The sequence below is a fragment of the Manis javanica genome, chromosome 6 (genome assembly GCF_040802235.1).
Source record: "Manis javanica isolate MJ-LG chromosome 6, MJ_LKY, whole genome shotgun sequence".
Classification (NCBI taxonomy): Eukaryota; Metazoa; Chordata; class Mammalia; order Pholidota; family Manidae; genus Manis; species Manis javanica.
Window position 1 is genome coordinate 116,627,621 of NC_133161.1, and position 18,512 is coordinate 116,646,132.

At 36.5% G+C, this 18,512-nt stretch overlaps 1 protein-coding gene across 9 annotated transcripts in view; it reads right to left on the reverse strand.

The window, feature by feature from the left end:
• The window catches only part of GRIA4 (glutamate ionotropic receptor AMPA type subunit 4), a 392,195-nt gene that overhangs the window by 25,575 nt on the left and 348,108 nt on the right, over nucleotides 1–18,512 (reverse strand). For 8 of the 9 annotated variants that reach the window (XR_012132554.1, XM_073239344.1, XM_073239343.1 and 5 more), the window contains one exon: nucleotides 13,466–13,713. Coding sequence is in view for 7 of the 9 variants with exons in the window: in XM_073239344.1 (XP_073095445.1) it covers nucleotides 13,466–13,713 (248 nt within the window). In the remaining 2 variants the exon portion in view is untranslated. Of the gene's footprint in view, nucleotides 1–1,199; nucleotides 13,714–18,512 lie in introns of all 9 variants that reach the window. The other variant, XR_012132555.1, reaches the window with a different exon arrangement.

Here is an 18,512-nt window from a genome sequence, read left to right on the forward strand (position 1 = left end):
TTCAACATTAAGGTGATGTATATAACTTAAAACGTCCTTTAATCCTATTTCATCTATCTAAGTTTTGGCTTGGACTTTGGTGAGGTGGGAGAATAAAGATCACACTTGCAATAGAATTGTATTTCTGAAAGAACTGTATTTCTGAAAGATAATGACTATTTTCTGGCAGCAAATTGCCTGAATTCTCATTCTTTCTGCACATTTCTTCTCTTCTTTTCTAAAGTTTTCTTCTTCTTAAGCCATAAGTATCTCAGTTACCTGATCCTAAAGCTCCACAAAAATCTACTTGAATCACATGAGATCTAGTCCCTTGGAGGGCGAGGATCCCAAAGAGCTATTGCTGGATAGCTTCTGGAAGCTGGTCCCTTCATGATCCATATGGTCCACCTTTCTTCTAATAGTAAAATTCTGTGTGCTTTTAAAAATTCTCTCACTTGTTTCTGACCTTAGATTTCCTGTCTGTGGAAGACCAGTTTGAAACAGAGTACGAAAGAAAGGGAATACTGGTGGTTTTCATGGACAATAACATAAGAGGTAATGATGGGAACCTTTAAAAACAGTATGAGAGGCCTGGGAAAAGGGTCTCCCAGCATGGAGAAATACTTCTCAAGAACATATTGCCTCCCTTCCATCTTATTTTGCTAGCCACACTTGTCATATGATACCTTAAAAACCCCATTCCAAAAGTCTAGCCTGACTATATTTCAAATGATATACCGTTAAATCATACAGCTGATTCCTTTAACAAAAAAATTCCTAAGAATGACGTATTTTCTCTAGAAACCCTTGACCCTAGTTTCAGTATTTTTGTAACCCCATTACCTGTTATAGTTTGGTTGTCAGTTACTATCCATATTCTGCACATAGAGAAATAAACAGCTGGTGACAATATCCTAAGGCCTATGTAAGAAATTAGTCCTTAATGGAAGACTGGTACTGATATTTAATGATGATGGAAAACATAAATACTTTAGCATATAACTGATATGACTTGTGTGAAGGCTTTAATTTTTTCCTGCTGTAACATGTATAAGTGGATCTTCAAATAACTATTATGCACAGGTGGCAAGCTGGTTTCCTAATGCTAGTGGGTTAAAAAATACAAATGTATAAAGAAAAAGGGATTAAAAAATAGGTGGGGGAGGGGTTTCCTTCAAATGGATGGAACCCATTCTTTTGAAAGAAAACTCCCCTCTTACCTTGGTCCTGGAGCTGGTTAGTTCTCCTCTGTCCTCCTCCTAGGGGAGAAATACCCAAAGTTAAACAATAATAGAACATGGTCTTGTATTAAAGTCAAGTTCTGTTCTGGCCAACCCCTTCCTCAGGTCTCACAAGACACTACCAACTGTCTGATATACTGGGTGTTCATTGAATTGAACTGAAAATCCGTGCTAAGGATTAAGCCAAAGGGGAATGAAGACCCGCTGTGTAAGGGGGATAAAACTGCTCTCTTGTCCATCTGTTTTGTCAAAGCTCCAACAAACTGAAGACTGAGGGCAAGAAATTTCATGGAAGGGCAGTGCTTGGGTAATTTTAGTAGCTGGAGTGAATCATGGAGGCTGTATTGTGGGAAGCACCTAGAGTTCCTTAGGGAGAAAGAGGCATGCAGTGGTGTTCTCAACCCATTTCTTTGATGTTTTTCATGTCTTTGGAGGGTAAAATAATAGTGCTACAAGCAACACCATGTTTGGAGCAGTACTGCATCTGTGAAAACAAAAAATCTAAAGGGTCATTAGATGGGAGGATTAGGACAAAGTCTGGGAGAGGGGTGTTATCAGTAACCATACGGTTATTTTTTTCAAAATCGGGATTCACAGGTAGGAATAAAGATGGGGTCTTTTTTTCCTTAATGTATCTCTGTCTAACTAAGACTCCTGATGTCTTTGGAGAGAAACAAAGCAGCATGGATTTGGGAATTAGACACAATGGGCTCCTACTCCAGCTCTGCCGCCTATCAGCTCTTTGATCTGAGTTTTAGTGGCGTTGTCAGCCCAGACCAAAACAGGAGACCAGTAATAGAACATGAAGCTGTAGGGCAAAAGAGTATACATGTGCCTGGAATATAGTAGTTCCTTTTCATTTATATGGTCTCTGTATGGTCTTTTCTTATTGCAATTACTTTGTCTCTTTCGAGACTACTGTCTAATTCACTGAGCTTGGAGTCAGTTCATAGTTACCCTTTGGCATAATTTTAGAGATGGTGACTGGCTCCCATAAAATAATCAAATACCAGACAATTGATTGAATTCCATGAGACACGAAGGAAAGTGGAGACCAAGAATGAGCCTGAACCCATACAAGATCATGTGCTATTGTTATTTAACTTTGGGTAACTTATTAAAATTCTTTATCAAGTAAAATGACATCAGGTGAGAAAATGGATGCACTTTGCAACCTCGGGTTGTCACAATATATTCCAGAGACGTCAAAATGAAGGATGTTGTAATCATTACTCTAATGGCCATTATGAAAATGTGCAGGGAAAAAACACTCTATGGCAGATTCTATCTTATACATCTATGGCTATTACCATTTGTTTAGCAGGAGATTCATCTATGAACTACAAACACCTTAAAGTTACATGACATAAACATGGTATAATAAAACTCCAACTACACCCATGTGTTTTCCCTCATGTTCTTGTTTGGGAACTTCATTCCTCATTTTTCATGATTATTCTAAAAATGGCTATTTTGACAAATCAGCCTTTTATCCACTAAATTTCATAAATTCCAAAGATTATATACAAAAGTAGAGCATTTCCTTTTTTTTCTGAAGCAAATGAATTTGGAAATTGTAAAGCTGTACTATAAATGGAAAAAAGTAAATTGTGTTTTATGAAACACTACCTTCATTCATGGAAATCACTTAAATGACGGAGTTTTGAAGGTAATATCTTTATATTTCAAAATAATCTGAGAATCTATGAATAAGAACAACTGTAGGTACGCTGGCTGGACTGGGTAAAATTACAGTGGCTGTGCAGTCCTCACGCTCCAGGGCATAAACTGATTGCTATTTGTGATGAAGAGAAAAATGAAAGAGGAAATTAAGTAGCAGTGAAGTCGTTGGGGTTACCATGGTCCCCTTAAAAACTGCCTTCTCAAGCATTACCCATTGAACAATCATGAGGGTCCACATTACATGGATCAATTGTTATCATATCCAGATAAGGCAATATGTATAGTCTTTTATCAAAAAAATATCCAAGCAAGTCCTTTTACATGCAATTGCTTTCCTTTTGTTGTTTTAGTTCTGCTTTTATAATGCAATGAATTTTGTCAGATCTGTAGCTTGTCAAAAATTTGATGTCAGTATGTAATTTTGAGTACCTGTATCTATAAGTGTACAAGACCTGCGTCTATCTCCATACAGTTAAGTACTTTCCCTCAACACCTGTCTATTTCACAGTGTACACAGACTGCAATAAAAGAACCTATTTACTCAAGAAGTGACCAAACCAGATGAGCTTCTATTGAGATTCTGGGAATGAATTTTCCCCCAGTCAATTTATTAAGTGTCTGCAACTTCAAAGAGGTATGAGAAAATTCTTTGGTTGTTTTGCTAAAGATAGTCCACGGTGTGATTTAGAATCTGAGACTCTCCAAGAGGGAAGGGAATTTTGATGTCACTGTCAGTGTATTTATGAGATGTGAGAATCCCTTCTCTTTCTGCTTGATTGGGGATCACAGCCAATTTCCCCTTATTTTTTTTAATTGTCGTAAAGCTTACTTTGTGCTGACCTGGAATCAACCTCTGTGTAATTCAACTTAACAAGAGGTTATTTAGTTTTTAAAATCAACTAAATGCTAGTTTCTTGAGTTGGGTGCGGGTATTTTCAATATGTCTTGAAATGATCAGTGTTTCCATAACTGCAGTATGGAAGAATCCCAGAAGCTGTTTAGTAAGTTTTCAAGGTAAACTATTTCTATGAAAAAGTTCTTTTATGTTCTTTTTGCATAAGAGCACTGGAGAGAGCCAGAAGATCTCCATTCTAGTTTCAGCTGTGGGACTGTGGGCAAGTCACTTAACGCCTTTGATTTATTATGTTCTCCTCTGTAACAAAATGACATCTTAGGAGGGTTAGAAGGAACAAGTAAAACAACATATGTGGAAATGGTCTGAAAGCTATAAGACTGTACTGTTGCTATTATTGTTTCACTTAGGAGACACACTGCTCAGTAATTCTGAAGTTCTATATTAAGCCACATTTAAACATCCCATTTTAAAAAGTGAGCAGATTATAAAGAACATTAAACAAGTGACATATTAACTGATTCTTTACCTTATACAGTATGATCATTGCTGTATCATTAAATAGAAGGCAGTTCTTTTTAAGCCTACGCCCTTTACTTTTTACTCTGGGAGGCAATCTCAAGTCTGTTTTTCTTGGATCCTATTTACTTCTATTTAACTTCAACTAGCCTTAAACATAAGCCAAAGATTAGGGTACTGATTTAGGGCTCTGCATACTTGGTTTCATTTTAAGTTTTCTATTTCTCATGCTTTTTTTAAAAAATTTTGTTTTCATGCTCAAGGCCCTGGTAGAGCAGCTGTACTTGCTGATAATGTTTTTATGTTTTTTTGTGGCCCTAGTTGCAAATGCCTGAAAAGAGGGGCTGAGGATCAGATGATACCTTCCTTCTCTTCGTTACTAATAGGATTCTGGCCAATTACCATGTCATAAACGATATCCAAGAGCTGCATGGTTATCAGCCTCATTCTATAATAGCAGAAGCCTTGGAGACAGTTCTCAACAGTATTTATACACTCTTCTATGTGGTGAAGCAGCAATGGAGAGGGAGCCATATGCTTATATTTTCTTTCAAAGTGAGGAGCTGTTTTGTGTCACATTTGTTTGACCCCAATTTAATTCTTACTTTGCCCAACTCCCAAATATTTAACTCTTAGAGAAAACATTGAATTTTAACATTTCCTGTAGAAAATTATCTGTGTATCAATGTCTTCATTGCCTGACAAAGCTACATAAAGTCTAGTCTATTTCAACCTGATGTGATACAACTTTGTGCAGTCAGTGGTACTTGAAATGATAGAGTTCTCCCACACCTGGGGGTTGTATACTTTGAAAGGCAGAGCTCATGCTAGGATTCTTTTTCTGCCTTTAATTTCTCTTCATTGTGGAGTTGTGTGATGTCACAGGAGCATACTGAAAATGGTTTCACAAAATGTTTGATAGTGTATTTCATTCTGTAAGTAAGTCCTAACAATGATTTTTAGGTTTTCAGAAAGCATGGAATCTGCCCATTTAGAATAAACTACTTTTAATCATGAAAAAGACTTATCTGGTATCATGGAGATAAACAATGTGTTCACAGTATTTGTAACTTCTGTTAGTATGATTTTTATTTACGAGATATTCTCTTACTCAATATAATGCTTGTTTCTGAGAAGGCTTGGGGCAAGGGCTAGGTATTTGGAGAGTTGCATGGAAATTTTCCTATGCAGATGTTGCCAGGTGCATGTGATACTGTTTGTGGTGACGTTATCTCAAATATGTTATTTCATTATGAAAACAAGAGTTATAGGACTGAATTATTTTGGAAGGAGCAAACATTAAAATAAATAAGCTACAATTTCTTATTCCTAGCTGAATTAAAATAAAATATAATTTTAAACCAGATTATTTACTATTTTCCAGCTCATTCCAAAGGACTACCAAGCTGTTGTATCTTTCTTATGTTAAATATGAATCATAAACCAGCCCAATCTTGGCTGATATTATCTTTAGAGATAAAAGGAAGCTAATAATGTTGAGAGTGGTGGATGAGTGGCATCCTGTCTGCTGTGCTGAAACAAATGGGTACATGTTCATTTTTATGGAAACCATTATTTACTTATGATGTCCTAAGTAGATGTTCATCATTAGTATACAACTGCACTAAAACATCATCATACAGAATTGTACGTTTAGGGGCATATTACATCTCCACAATAAAGTGAACTTCATAGTATTTTATTACAGGTATTTTGGAGTTTAGTGATAGATCCAATTACCAACTCTCTCCAAAGTCTTGTGTGTGTGTGTGAGTCTGAAATATTACTAACATGTCTAATTATTTCAAGTGTAAAGAGCCCTGTCTTCCCTCTTTTCTGCAGTCCCTCCCCACCCTACTTCCATGCTCTCAGCTAGGAGGGTCCCGGGACGCTAAGGGGTAGGAATCTGCTACAGCATGATTATAATGCTTCTCTTCTTGCTCCTACTGAACTGCTCAGAGTAGTAAGAGTCATGATCTCTCTGAGAATGTTAATGGTTCCTCCCCGTGCAGCAGCCTGCGCCGAGCCCCCCAGGTCATGATCTTCCCGGTCTCCTTTCCTTTAGGGAGGTAAGGGTGGAGAACAGAACAGTGCACAAACACAAAGCGACGACCAAAAATCCCTCTCATTTGTCCTTGTTGCTGTTTTGAGGATAAATAACAGCTGCTCCGAAGTAAATACAGGCAACTTTATAACTGAACTTCAAGGGCACTTGATGTCTATACTCAGCATGGTCCTAGAGCCTGAGGTCCTTTGGGAAGAAAATTGATCTGACACATTTTCTTTACTAATTGAGCATAGACAGGGCCAAAGAGTAGCTCTGGAGCTGTGGTCAGAAGCTACACTATGCACAGCAGGAACAAAATAACCTCTTATTTTGGAGAATTTAAATACTGGTCCAGAGAATGCTGAGTATGAGGAAACGGAGGCAAATTCAACAGAACGGGAACATCACTCAAACGTACTGTGGCTACTGCTAAGGATGGACAGGTTCCGTCCTCCACACACGAACCTCATGCAAACATAAACTCTTTACCTTTGATCTGAACTCAGCACCACGGTGACATCATGAAAGTGTCTTAGTGTCCTTTCCTGTCACAGGAGTGAAGGCGTCTTATGCGTGCACACCCTGTCTGCTCGTGCTTGCCAGGCAGGGCTGGGGCAGGCTGAAAGCCCCGAGTGGTATTTCTCTGGTGCAGGTGTGTGTCCTATTGCTCAGATATTAAATGTGAGCAGCATACCCCTTTATTGGGCCGCTCCAACATCCGATTCAATATAAAAGCAGAAACAGCTGCTCCAGGAACTCTTTTGCTGCTCCTGCTATTTTCCCACCTCTAGGATTCCTGTTCAGTAAACTCCTTTCCATCCCTTCCCCCCACCCTCAATCCTTTTATTCTGGAGATCCTTTCAGATACTTTGCTTCGGCACCTGGACTTCATCCTCTCACTGAGGCATCTTGGTGGTGCGTCCTTCTAGACTCCACACTGCCGGCGCCCTTGGCGGGCGTGTCTCCGGCCGGCCAGCTTTAGTTCTGCAGAACCCACGCCTGGGCTTCCGCGCCGTCACAGAAACGGGGATCCAAACACACAGCACTCTCAAGTACTTGCTCTGTTGTTACTTTGTGCCGCCTTTTTAACGTGAGCACTAGTGCTACAGTGGCTTCTGGAAACCATTCTTGGGGGTGATGATCTGTAAAGATGAAGAACATAATCTGGAACCTGTCTGGTTACTAGACTTAGACCAAGAGGAAACACTTAAATGCACTGCTAATGTAGAGATAAGTCCATCTACAGCACATTTAGTCCATATCAGATTATGAACTTTGGTTTTAGATACAACTTTGTTTCCTAAATACGCTTGGCAGGTGTGTAGGTCAAGGCTGCCTGACTCAGTTGGATAAGTTATGCACTCAGTGTTAGTTGCATGTCGCCCACTGAACTAATTTGAATTTTACAGGCAGTAGATATTATATTTGAAGACTATCTTTGTAGAATTTGTTACAAGGCAATCAATCATTGTGGGGTTAAAGAACCACAGTTTGCAGTTCAGGCTTTTCTTAGAGCTGTCAGATGTGAGATTAGCCTTAGATCTTTCATCAAGTCAGGTTGTGAAGGCTTAAACTGTGACATTTCTTTAGTAGCAGTTTTATCGTGTTAAGTTCAGTCCTCTTTGAAGTGGTAGAAACTAAAATGGCCAGAAATCACCCATTTTCTCAAGCAGCTTACTAACATACAGCTTCTAAGTGTACTGCCAAGGAGCACGCAGCTAAGCATTGAATTTAGAAACTTTCCAATGGCAGCCTATGGCAGCCAGAAAACATCCCAGGGTGACCGACTTGAAAAGCGCCTGTTAGGTTCTCAGACGGCCGTCTACTGAATGAACTGGCAAGTAAATGAAGGCAAATCATGTATTCTTTTTCCTAGCAAGAAGAGTGTCAAAATTGCATAGTGACTGGTGAATCTTAAAGAAATGCAGAAAAATGCAAAATTTTTTTCCTCTTCAAGGGGAGCTGTAATTTCAAACATCCTTTAATTGTAATAAAGAGCTAAATGAAAAAATCTAGAATTTTCAAATGCCAGTGAAAAATTTTATGCTTCCTACTGTATTCATCACCTAGAAGGGAAGGTAACAGTGTATGGATTCTAAAGGGGATTATTTTCCCCTAGGACACACGGAGCATTGATATGCTTCCCATGTGACATTTCGGTCTGTGAATGCAAAATACTTGGTACCCACAATAAATATCAGTATCTGTAATAGCAAATAGGGTGTTTCAAGCATATCACAACCGGGGGATTTGTGTGTGTTTGTGTATGCTGAGAGGTGCAATTGTTTTTTGTGTATGTGTTTTCTAATCCCTAGCCCACAAACTATATTCTAAAACAGAATGGGATCACAAAAATGAAATAATCTGTAGCATCTTTTAATATGGCACTAAGAAAAATGAAGAATATTCATAAGCAAAAACATACCTCTAATAGTTAAAATTATAAAAAATATTTGTGCACTGACCTACGGCAACTCATTTCCAGAAAACAAGTGAAAAGTTTATTTACTTGAGGCAAGTGTTGTGCAGTAATAATAAGTCCTTGCTTTAAATTTCTGTACCTTTATGTGTTTCTAGCATCTACATTAAGCACTAACAGCTGACTGGTTATTAACATCAAAAGTAGACTATTGACTTTATTCACACACAAAGCATTCAGCAAACTCCTTTCAAAAACTTCCAAATACACCTAAACTGATGACTAAATATGTCTCACAAATTTTAAATTGGAAAGTGCTTCCTTAAGGGTGATATATTTTTCAAAAATGAATTTGAATATTAAGTTTAATACATCTGCCCTAACAAACCTTCCAGAGTGGAAGGAACAACTTCTCGTAGAGAGAACTCTCTCTACCCTGATACAAACTCTTGGACCAAGTGCCCCACCAGGTCAGTGGTGTGTTAAATGGTGAAAGAGAAAGTGCAATGAAGTGCTTTTTAAATTCCCATTCTTAGTACTCCCTCCCCCTGCCCCGCTATTGCTGTGGGGCTCTGAGTTGCCTGTTGTAAACTAAGCATGATGTGCCTGGTTTCAAAGGACCAGCTCTTGTTGCCATGAGTTCTTGCAACTGGGCATGAACAAGTCCAACTGGGCCTCATTTTTTCCAGATCTCAACTACTAATCAAGTTCTTTTGGAACTGTTTTCTTTTGAAACATCATTTTTTTCTTTCTTTTTTTTTATTTTGTGACAGAGCATTTGTCTTATTTTAGGCACGGTTCCACAAGCATCTTTAGAGAAGGCAAAATTTGAATGGGAATTATCACAAAATTTGAATGGTAAGTATAGGAAACGTAGTTGTTTTCTTTTGGCTTCAAACACTGGGGTCAAGTATACAAATCCTTACAAAGGCTGGAAGGTCTTCAGATATGATGCACTGCTTTGTTCCCTGGAGGCACTTACAGATTCTAGATGCCATGAATATCTTTAATGGGGATATTCTCATCTAACAACTATTTAATAGTCAGTAAATCTGTATCAGTTAAAATATGGTTCACTCTAGCCAAACTTAATCAGTTTTATTTATTGCATAGTAAAGTTGAGAGTATAGTAGCTAGTATAATATAATATTATTTAGTAAAGATAGTATTTTAATAGTAAAGTATACATTATTATACAATAAATACTATACTATAGTAGGTATCCACACTATAGTACCATTGATAGTGTTTATAATAAGGTGAAAATAAACATACTTTGCCTTTCATTTAAACTTTACATTCCATTGCAATGCCATCTAAGGTATGTATTTTTAAAATGCCTTTAAAAATCTCTCAGCCAGAGAAAGGCTTTCACAAATGTTTTGGGTTGCCATTGGTGAAGCCGTCAGAAGGAAGGCCTTGACACTGAGAGTAGCATAAATATCTTTGTGCATATGTAAAGATTCAAGAGAAATATCAAGGTATGGAGGTGGTTGAGAACTACTATAAAAGAAGAGACTTTACCTTTTTATTTCACAGTAAGAGCTTAAAGTTCTTTTAAAGGTAACTTTGAGGAATAAATAACAATGCCAGTAGGATTTAACTTCTTTCACTCATTGATATTTATAGTTTGTAGGTGTATTTCCCTATAATTTCTTCCCTTTTTTATATTAGAAGCTATTGATGCCCAGTTTAACAGCATCAGTATACCTGGCATCGTTCTATCACCTAAAAATTGGACAATCTATGTACCAATAAACCAATAATTTCTGAGTTTAATTATTGGCCTGCTGTAACTGAAAACTTTTTTAAAAAAGCTTTTTTTAAAAAATTGAGAGCAATGGTTTTTCACATTTCACTGTATATGCCTAGCAAACACTAGCTTGAAATAAAATTCCTGAATAAACACTGTTGTGTGTTTTTACCCCAATCACAGATATGCTGTCTGTGATGATCCTGGTTGCATTTGTTTTAAAGCCCCGAATTCTTTCTATCCTGATTGTATATCGTATCCTTCTTTTTGTCTGTGACACTCTGAAACGTTTTGACCAGACAGCAAAGTTCAGAAATTCAAAACTCTCTAGACTAATGTTAGATTGCTAGTCATTTGTCTGCATTCTCTGGTTAAGCTTGCATAGAAGGAAACACAACTGTTTTTTTTGTCTCATGTTGCCTAATGACTCAAAACAGCAGAGTTTGTGAGAAAGCAATAGTTAATGTCAATGAAACACAAGTCTCACTGTGTCCAGAACTACTAACCTGAAGACCTGGGTAAAAAAAAATCCTATAGGAAAACAGACTTAGTCTCTACTGAACAAATACAGCAGAAAAGTTTCAAAAACACTTGTGCTTTTGAAGGACGTAACCTTCTGGGTCCTGCTCTGAAGAATGCTATTATTTTGAATTTTCTTCCACAAACTAAATCATTTATACATTTATCAGTCCATCTCTATATTAGTTTGTCTCTTTTGAAACCGAAAGATCCTAATCGAATCAGATAAGAATTTAAGCTTAATGAGCCTCCTGCTTAGCTGGACTGGGGGTGGGGGAGGTAAGGTGGGGGTAAGGTGAATGCTGGTTAACCTTCAGCACCCTTCCAGTGTTCTCAAAGAGAGGACAAAATGACTGTGGTTTTGGCATGCAGCGGCCAGCTTGCTCAGGAAATTGTGGCATGTATAAAACAAAGCACATAAACAAATTCTCTATCCAGGAAGCTGAGTTTAACAATTGCCTCATTAACAAGATCCAGGGAAGGACAGGAAAAGAGGGGGAAGCCAATAGCTGATTATTATACAGTTCTAGACAGATGAAGCCCTTCAGCTTCTCCCCAAACAATCCCTGTAGTGTGGATTTGACAAAGTGGCACATTTAAGAGGGAACTCTCTCTTGCCATCAATGGGAGTCAGGCGCACCCGTATCTGAGGGCGGAATTCAGTTCCTGAACTTGACTTTATCAGTAGACACAAGACAGAGGACAAGGAAGCTACATCCACACAGAATTAATTAAGAGCAAAAGCGACATCCAGTGAATATTATCAATAGTCTGAACACCGATCTACATATCAACCACCATTGTTTTCTCCCTTTCTATTTCTTTTAAATTATTTACACTAAAGTGCTCCCATAACTGCTGCTTCAGTAGAGATTTACTTGCTACTTGGCCTCACTGAAATAACGTATTTCTCACATTGTGTCATACAAAATATACTCTCAAAGTATCATCAAACATCCTGATGCCAGTTTAAGTTTCTAAATGAGTGAAATCCTTTTGGGTAAAATTTTATCATGGATAATTTATTTGTTTGGCTTTCTCCCTGCACATTTCTCCAGTTTCAGGTGGAAAGAATGTTCAAATAAGCCTGATTTCAGAATTGCCAAAGTTCACACTGAAATTTGTCTTTATTGGCTCTATCTCCATTTAAAATTGTCCCATTTGAACATATCATAAAACCCCTCACTAATTACCATGCTGCTTGGAAACACAAAATATTGGTTTAACAAAGCCTTTCCAGGACCAGTATTTGTTTCTTATGTCTGTCTCAACCCCACCCCCAACCAACACACACCCACAGCGCACACTGCAGTTCCCTTTTTGGAACCAGTGAGGACAATTACATGATTCTTATATTATTTTCATGCCTACTGGGCAATAGTGTGAGGCTCATTACCTTCATTTTCCAAAGGCTTACCAGAGACATCATTTTTCAAGACCAGGTTCTTGGTTAAGTCCTTTAGCAAAGATTCTGATTCCTTCTTGAATCTGTGCTTTGTATGAATCTCTCCTAAACAACACTGAGACCAGAGTAATTTGTCAGTTGTTACTTTTGACTCCGGCTTTTCTGCAGCCCCAGCAATTTAGAAACAATCTTTATTGCTTAAGGAAAATAGGAAATTCTGCCTCCTGGACATAAACATGTGAATTCTCTATGTCCAGGACCAAAGGGTGAAAAGGGCAGATTTTACCAATATTTCCTTAAGAATGAAAGCCTCACTTGTAACACATGTGAATTATCATCCACATGTGTAAAGCTTTGCTCATGAATCACATTTGGGGGGTCTATGTGTGAACCACTTTGGGTTATCATTGGGTCTGATTTTACAGATCTTACTTACACCATACTCCCTTTGCAACAGGTGAGAGTGTGACTTGAGTAAGCACCATAAAATCAGAGCCCAGGTTCCCTCTGATGATGATTCCATTTATAAATAGATATGATTACAAGGTTAGCACCGGCACAACCTAAGGTTAATCTAAAATATAATGACACCATAAAAAATGAAATGCTGAAATGGGGAAAAAAAAGTGTTTTGCTAGAAAGAGGTTGATTTCTTCTTACTCAGAAACTCACAGGCGTAATTTTAAAAAATAATGATAAAATGTAGAATTATTACTGACACAATGAAAGTGTAGATTTTAGTGACCAACAAAAGTTGATGAGATATAGAAGCATATGCTACCCATGTTTTAGGCCCACTGGAAGCAGCTAGTGTTCAACCAGTTTGGTTTTTATATGGCCTTAAAAGATATATGTCAACTATGATTGATTATTCTAAAATTAAAAAAAATCACCTGATTGTTGACCAAAAAAAAATATGAAATGGAGAAAAAGAAAACAAAAAAACATACCATGTTCACACACAAAACAAAATAATTCTCTCAGGGACATCAGGGAAGGTGGAATACTATAACAACACATGTTATATTGTTATACTATTCCACCCACCTTAATGAGGAACCCTTGGGCGTTGCTACTCCATAGCCTTTCGAATCCAGATTTCCTCCCACTTTCATCGTGTCACACGGCTTTCGCTGCTCAATGTATTCATTCATAGTGGACTCCAGGAGAAAGGCAAATTTGCCCTTGGATTTGCGGACACGAGCTACTCCCTCAGCTGTAGTCCTAGTGAACACTGACGGCTCTGCTGATCTCATGTAGGTCCACATCTTTTCATACACTGCTATTTTTGATCTCTGGAGGAAATTAAAATAAAATTAAATACAGGAAAGAAAGGAACAAAATATTAATATTGACCAAACCAAGACAAGGATCAAGTCTTTTAGTTCCTTTCCATTGCCCTCTAACTCCAATTTGCCATAAATACATTTTTCTTTTCTGGTTAGAAAACTGACCTTTATGACTATTAAAGGAAATCACTGAAAATGACAGATGCTTAAAAGTGATATTTGAAGAAGCTGGTACCTTTTGTTATAATTACGTTACTCAATTGCTTAAAGAACAATTTATTATATTTTAAAATGTAGAATGCCATAGAGCAAGTTGAACATTTTAAATCAATGTTTTATATCACATTCATGGTAAACTTGAAAAGGAGCTGATAAGATTTAATTTCAGTTTCGTAAAATAACTTTTAATACTGTACTAGAATTATAAGGAGAGTTGTTATATTGTTTTATTTTTATCTTTTATTCATGCTTCAAAGTTTTAATGAAAACCATTCTAATAAGATATATACAAAATGTCTGCACCAAGACAGTAGTCCAGCACTAAAGGAGAAAGAGGAATCATTGTCATTTAAGAACCAAATCTCCCTAACACTTGGATAAGAACCATTAATAGCCCTAAGAATCAAACTCTAGGCCCACCTAAACATTTTCAGACTTTTTCTAACCAATTCCCAAATAGAACACACATTAAACTTTAAAGAGAAGTGATTTCTGTTTTACTGCTTTATATTTTGGAGAGTTATTCTCTCTATTCCCCTGACTTCAGGCAAGAAACATTAATTTTTATCCATTTGGTCTCTATTACATTACTCCTACTACTTAACTTACCCAGATCCTTTTGATGGTATTTACAATCCATATCAGATTTTTTTCATCCATACAGCCATTTCAAATGTGAAAATATATCCAAACGAACTCAATATCCCCAAAGGATATATTTAATAAGACAGGAAAGACTGAATCCTGTTTGATGTTTGACAAGATGATGATACACACAGACTTTTATCTGGTGCAATTGCATTTTGTCAATAACAAGATGCTGAAATTTTGCATCTGGATCCAAATTAAAAGTAATGGAGACTTCATTCAGACTTATATCTATGCATGAGGCCAAATCCTGAGTAGCATGTGTATTTAGTTATATTGACCTCCCTTTGTTAACCAGAATATAGAATCCAACAAGAAGATCTTCAATAATCAAGAAATATCTTGAATATCAAACTTAAGAATATACGTTTTTGAGCAAAAGCAAATTTGTCCATTCAGGTGAACAAAGAAAGAAACTGATAAAAATGGTATTCAAAATTTTGGTTTCATAAGATGGGAATTTAGTGATCAATAAACCTATAGAATAAACCACACAGTAAAGAGGTTTGCACACTCAAACACCAAAAACAACCCCAGATATTTCACATGTATATTCAAATGATAGTAAATATCAAGGTGGGAAATAGACATCTTTTAGTGCCCTCTGAAATGTTTTTATGTTATTAGGACTTTAAACTATCTCATGATATAAAGATTGTGATGTGTGTATGTTTACGTAATCACAGCTTACTTCTTGCTATAGAAGTCCTCACATTAGGAAATTCCATACCAACACAATTCAGTGGCAAAGATTTTATGTGATTCCAGGACAGAGGAGTGTTTGGATTCATAACCCTCAACTGTGGGACCCACAAGAAAGGCTGCTTGGCCTTCTCATTCATTCCATCTCTACTATCCCTAAAAATAAAGCTGTCTTCCAGAGAACTCTTCCATTTTATGATGAGTTCCAATTTGTGAAAATTATGAAGTCCCTGGATCACTTGATACAGATCACCCTTAAATATCTATTCTGATAATTTCATTTTAGTGACGTGTTGGTAAACAGCAACCTTTAGGCATAAAATCAACTTTGAAAATATACTGATGATTTGAGTTTCACCCAAAAAGTATAGAGATCCACATGCACTGTGTGCTTCATTATGTATCCTGTTGACAACAGAAGCAATAAAATCTGAGTGTTACTTTCATTGAAAATTTTGCTGAGTTTTTTTAAGAGTAAGGATCATGCTAGTTACTTGGCAATTTTCCATTTACTATTCATTATCTTATTAAAGGAACAGAGGACAGTTAAACAAAACTAACATAGCAAAATGGAAGAAATTAATTTTTAGGGCTGGGTAATTATGAAGATAATTTAACTATAGGATGCAAAATAATATTCAAACAAATGAATCCTTTTTAAAGGAATAAAGTATCTTTAGAGCACTGATATTTTTTAGAAGTTCATTATTATTTCTATATTTGTTTCAATATATTGAATTACATATACCTTAAGTGCAAAAGAAGTTAAATTAATTCCTTTAAAATTCAGAAGAAAGAGAAATCTATAGGATAGTTGTGCTATACTGAGCAGGCCTTCGGTAAGTAGAAATTGTAAGATACCGATTCCCAGTGGAAAATAAAGGAGTGATGAAAACAATTTTTTAGGGGAAAAATTTACACAGTTTGTCACTCCTTTAATGTTTAGAAATTCTTATTCTGATTTAAAGAGTTATGACTTAGATAAGATGACAGCCACATGGTGAAAGGGTGGAAAGCGTGGCTGGGGTCAAGGACGGGGAGTAACATCCCTGTGCCTTATCTGTGACTGCAAGACGGTGTTTGTTAAGGAATGAGGACAAGCAAATCTTTACAATGTGGTGAAAGAGGCTAAAATGAGGATGTTTCTGCAGACCCAGCAAGCTCAGAAATTTAGTAATAATGCGATTTTTAAGTCCTTAAAATGTTCAACTGTGATACCTACTTAAAGATCAGGTTTGGGGAGTGAATGTGCTCAAGGTAGTTAACAAAGATAACATAAAAGTTATTAATTAAAATTAATGTCAGATTTGTTCCATCTTTATTGTGAAACTCAATGTATGGGAAATTATCTGACTTAAAGCACTGTATTATTAATTTAAAATAATTTTTGGAGTTTTAAAAATGTGCTGTCCTTTTAATTTCTGAAAAATGAACTATTCTGCTACTTCTGCTTTTAATAGTAAACATGTACACATGTCATGCATTATAGTAATATTTTCATTGTTATCAGGTGACTTAGTTCCCACTTCTAGTAGCTTATACAGCAAGACTGATGTTCTAATAAGAGCTCATCAATGCACTATTTGGTAATACTGTAAGCTCCGAGATAGTAATCCAACTTATTCATGCATTCATGATTTCACTGATGACTGAAACAGGCACAGGATAAAATCTGCACTGAAATGAAAATCAGTTATGTTCAAATCAGGATTATAATAATATGAAAGTACCTAAACAGGCTGTCATTAAGTGACATGCACAAACTTTCTTTAAATGCCTCTTTGTTTATGCTTAACAAGATGTACAGATAGGAAACATAAGTTTCAGGGGGAAAACAAGGCAACAGTTGAATTCGGATGTAATTTTCCCCTATGGCCCAGTTCTTTTTCCAGTTGATGATAAGAGACATTTTTTTAAGTGCTGAGTACAGGTCACTGCCTGAGGCAGTTTAGTGGAGCTGATAGATATACCATTACTGTGTTCCTTTGAGAAAACATTTTTGACAAGTACAAAAATACCCTTCACGTTCTGTTTCCTCAACCCATCAGACAAATGGTTTATTTAAACCAGGTCATCATCTATGGGCGAGGAGGGAGAACACGGTGGAGAAAAGCAATGAGACTTTTGTCAGAGAACCCAAATTTAGGCATTCCTGAAAGTGTGCTGCCAGGGAAAATTTGCTTATCCCATTAGAGGTCAGACTGTTCTGCAACAATAAATACCTATACTTACAAAAATCTTTCAATTTTAAAACTGACGGGGCTCGGAGAGAAAGGAAACGGTGTGCTGATGGCACAGGTTGTAGGGGAGGCTCTGTGAGTCTAGCAAGCAGCTTCTCTTGTGCCTGTACTGCTTACCAATATATTCTGTTACTACCTCACCAGTTTTTAGAACCTGAACCATTTAAAAAAACTCTTAAAAGATTAGAAGTAAACATTTTCAGAGTGCTTGATGCCAAAGAGCTTTACAGTGAAGTTACTTTCAAATTTTTTTTTCAGAGAATCAACATGACATTGCTTTCCCTTGATCACCTGAGGTAGAATGATGAGCCTGAAAATATTTGCTTATTTACCTGAAAAAAAAATCAGTCATCATTTTTCAGTAAAATGCAAGTGATAGCACAAACTTGTATTCTATTTTGATGCATATATGTAATGGTTTCTAGGCTAAATTTTGCTTACTTTTGGGTGGAAGCAGTTACAAATTTTCAGATTTCCAGCAAGGTACTGAAATAATGCTGAAATGTATTACAGCAGTATCTTTCTATTATTAAGCTTTAAAGACTGGGGTGTACTAAGTTTTAAAAATTTGGTCAATTAAGTTTATCCATAGGATATTAATAAAATCTATTGTCATAACTTATTATTACACTTTAGAAAAAATATACAAATATTTAATTTACTTATGAATTTTATGTTGTATCTACCAGTAATGCTCCAAATTGTTGACAAGGACATTGTTCATTGTCTGGTTTCTTTGTCAAACAATGCCCAATGATGGGCTTGACAGAATTTTTGAGTGCTTTATTCTTGATTCAGTATTATGTAAACATCTGTAGTATAAAAGGGTGTTAAAGTCAAATCTTTTTTAAAAAGAGAAATATCTTACTGAAATTCAAGTACACGAAGGTTAAGCCTAGCCTAAGAAGTAGCAAATTTTCCTGTTTTTAATTTTCAAGCTGAGTGAGAAAATGATACTTAAAATGAAAATGGAATCTCCAAGTTAATATATAAGCA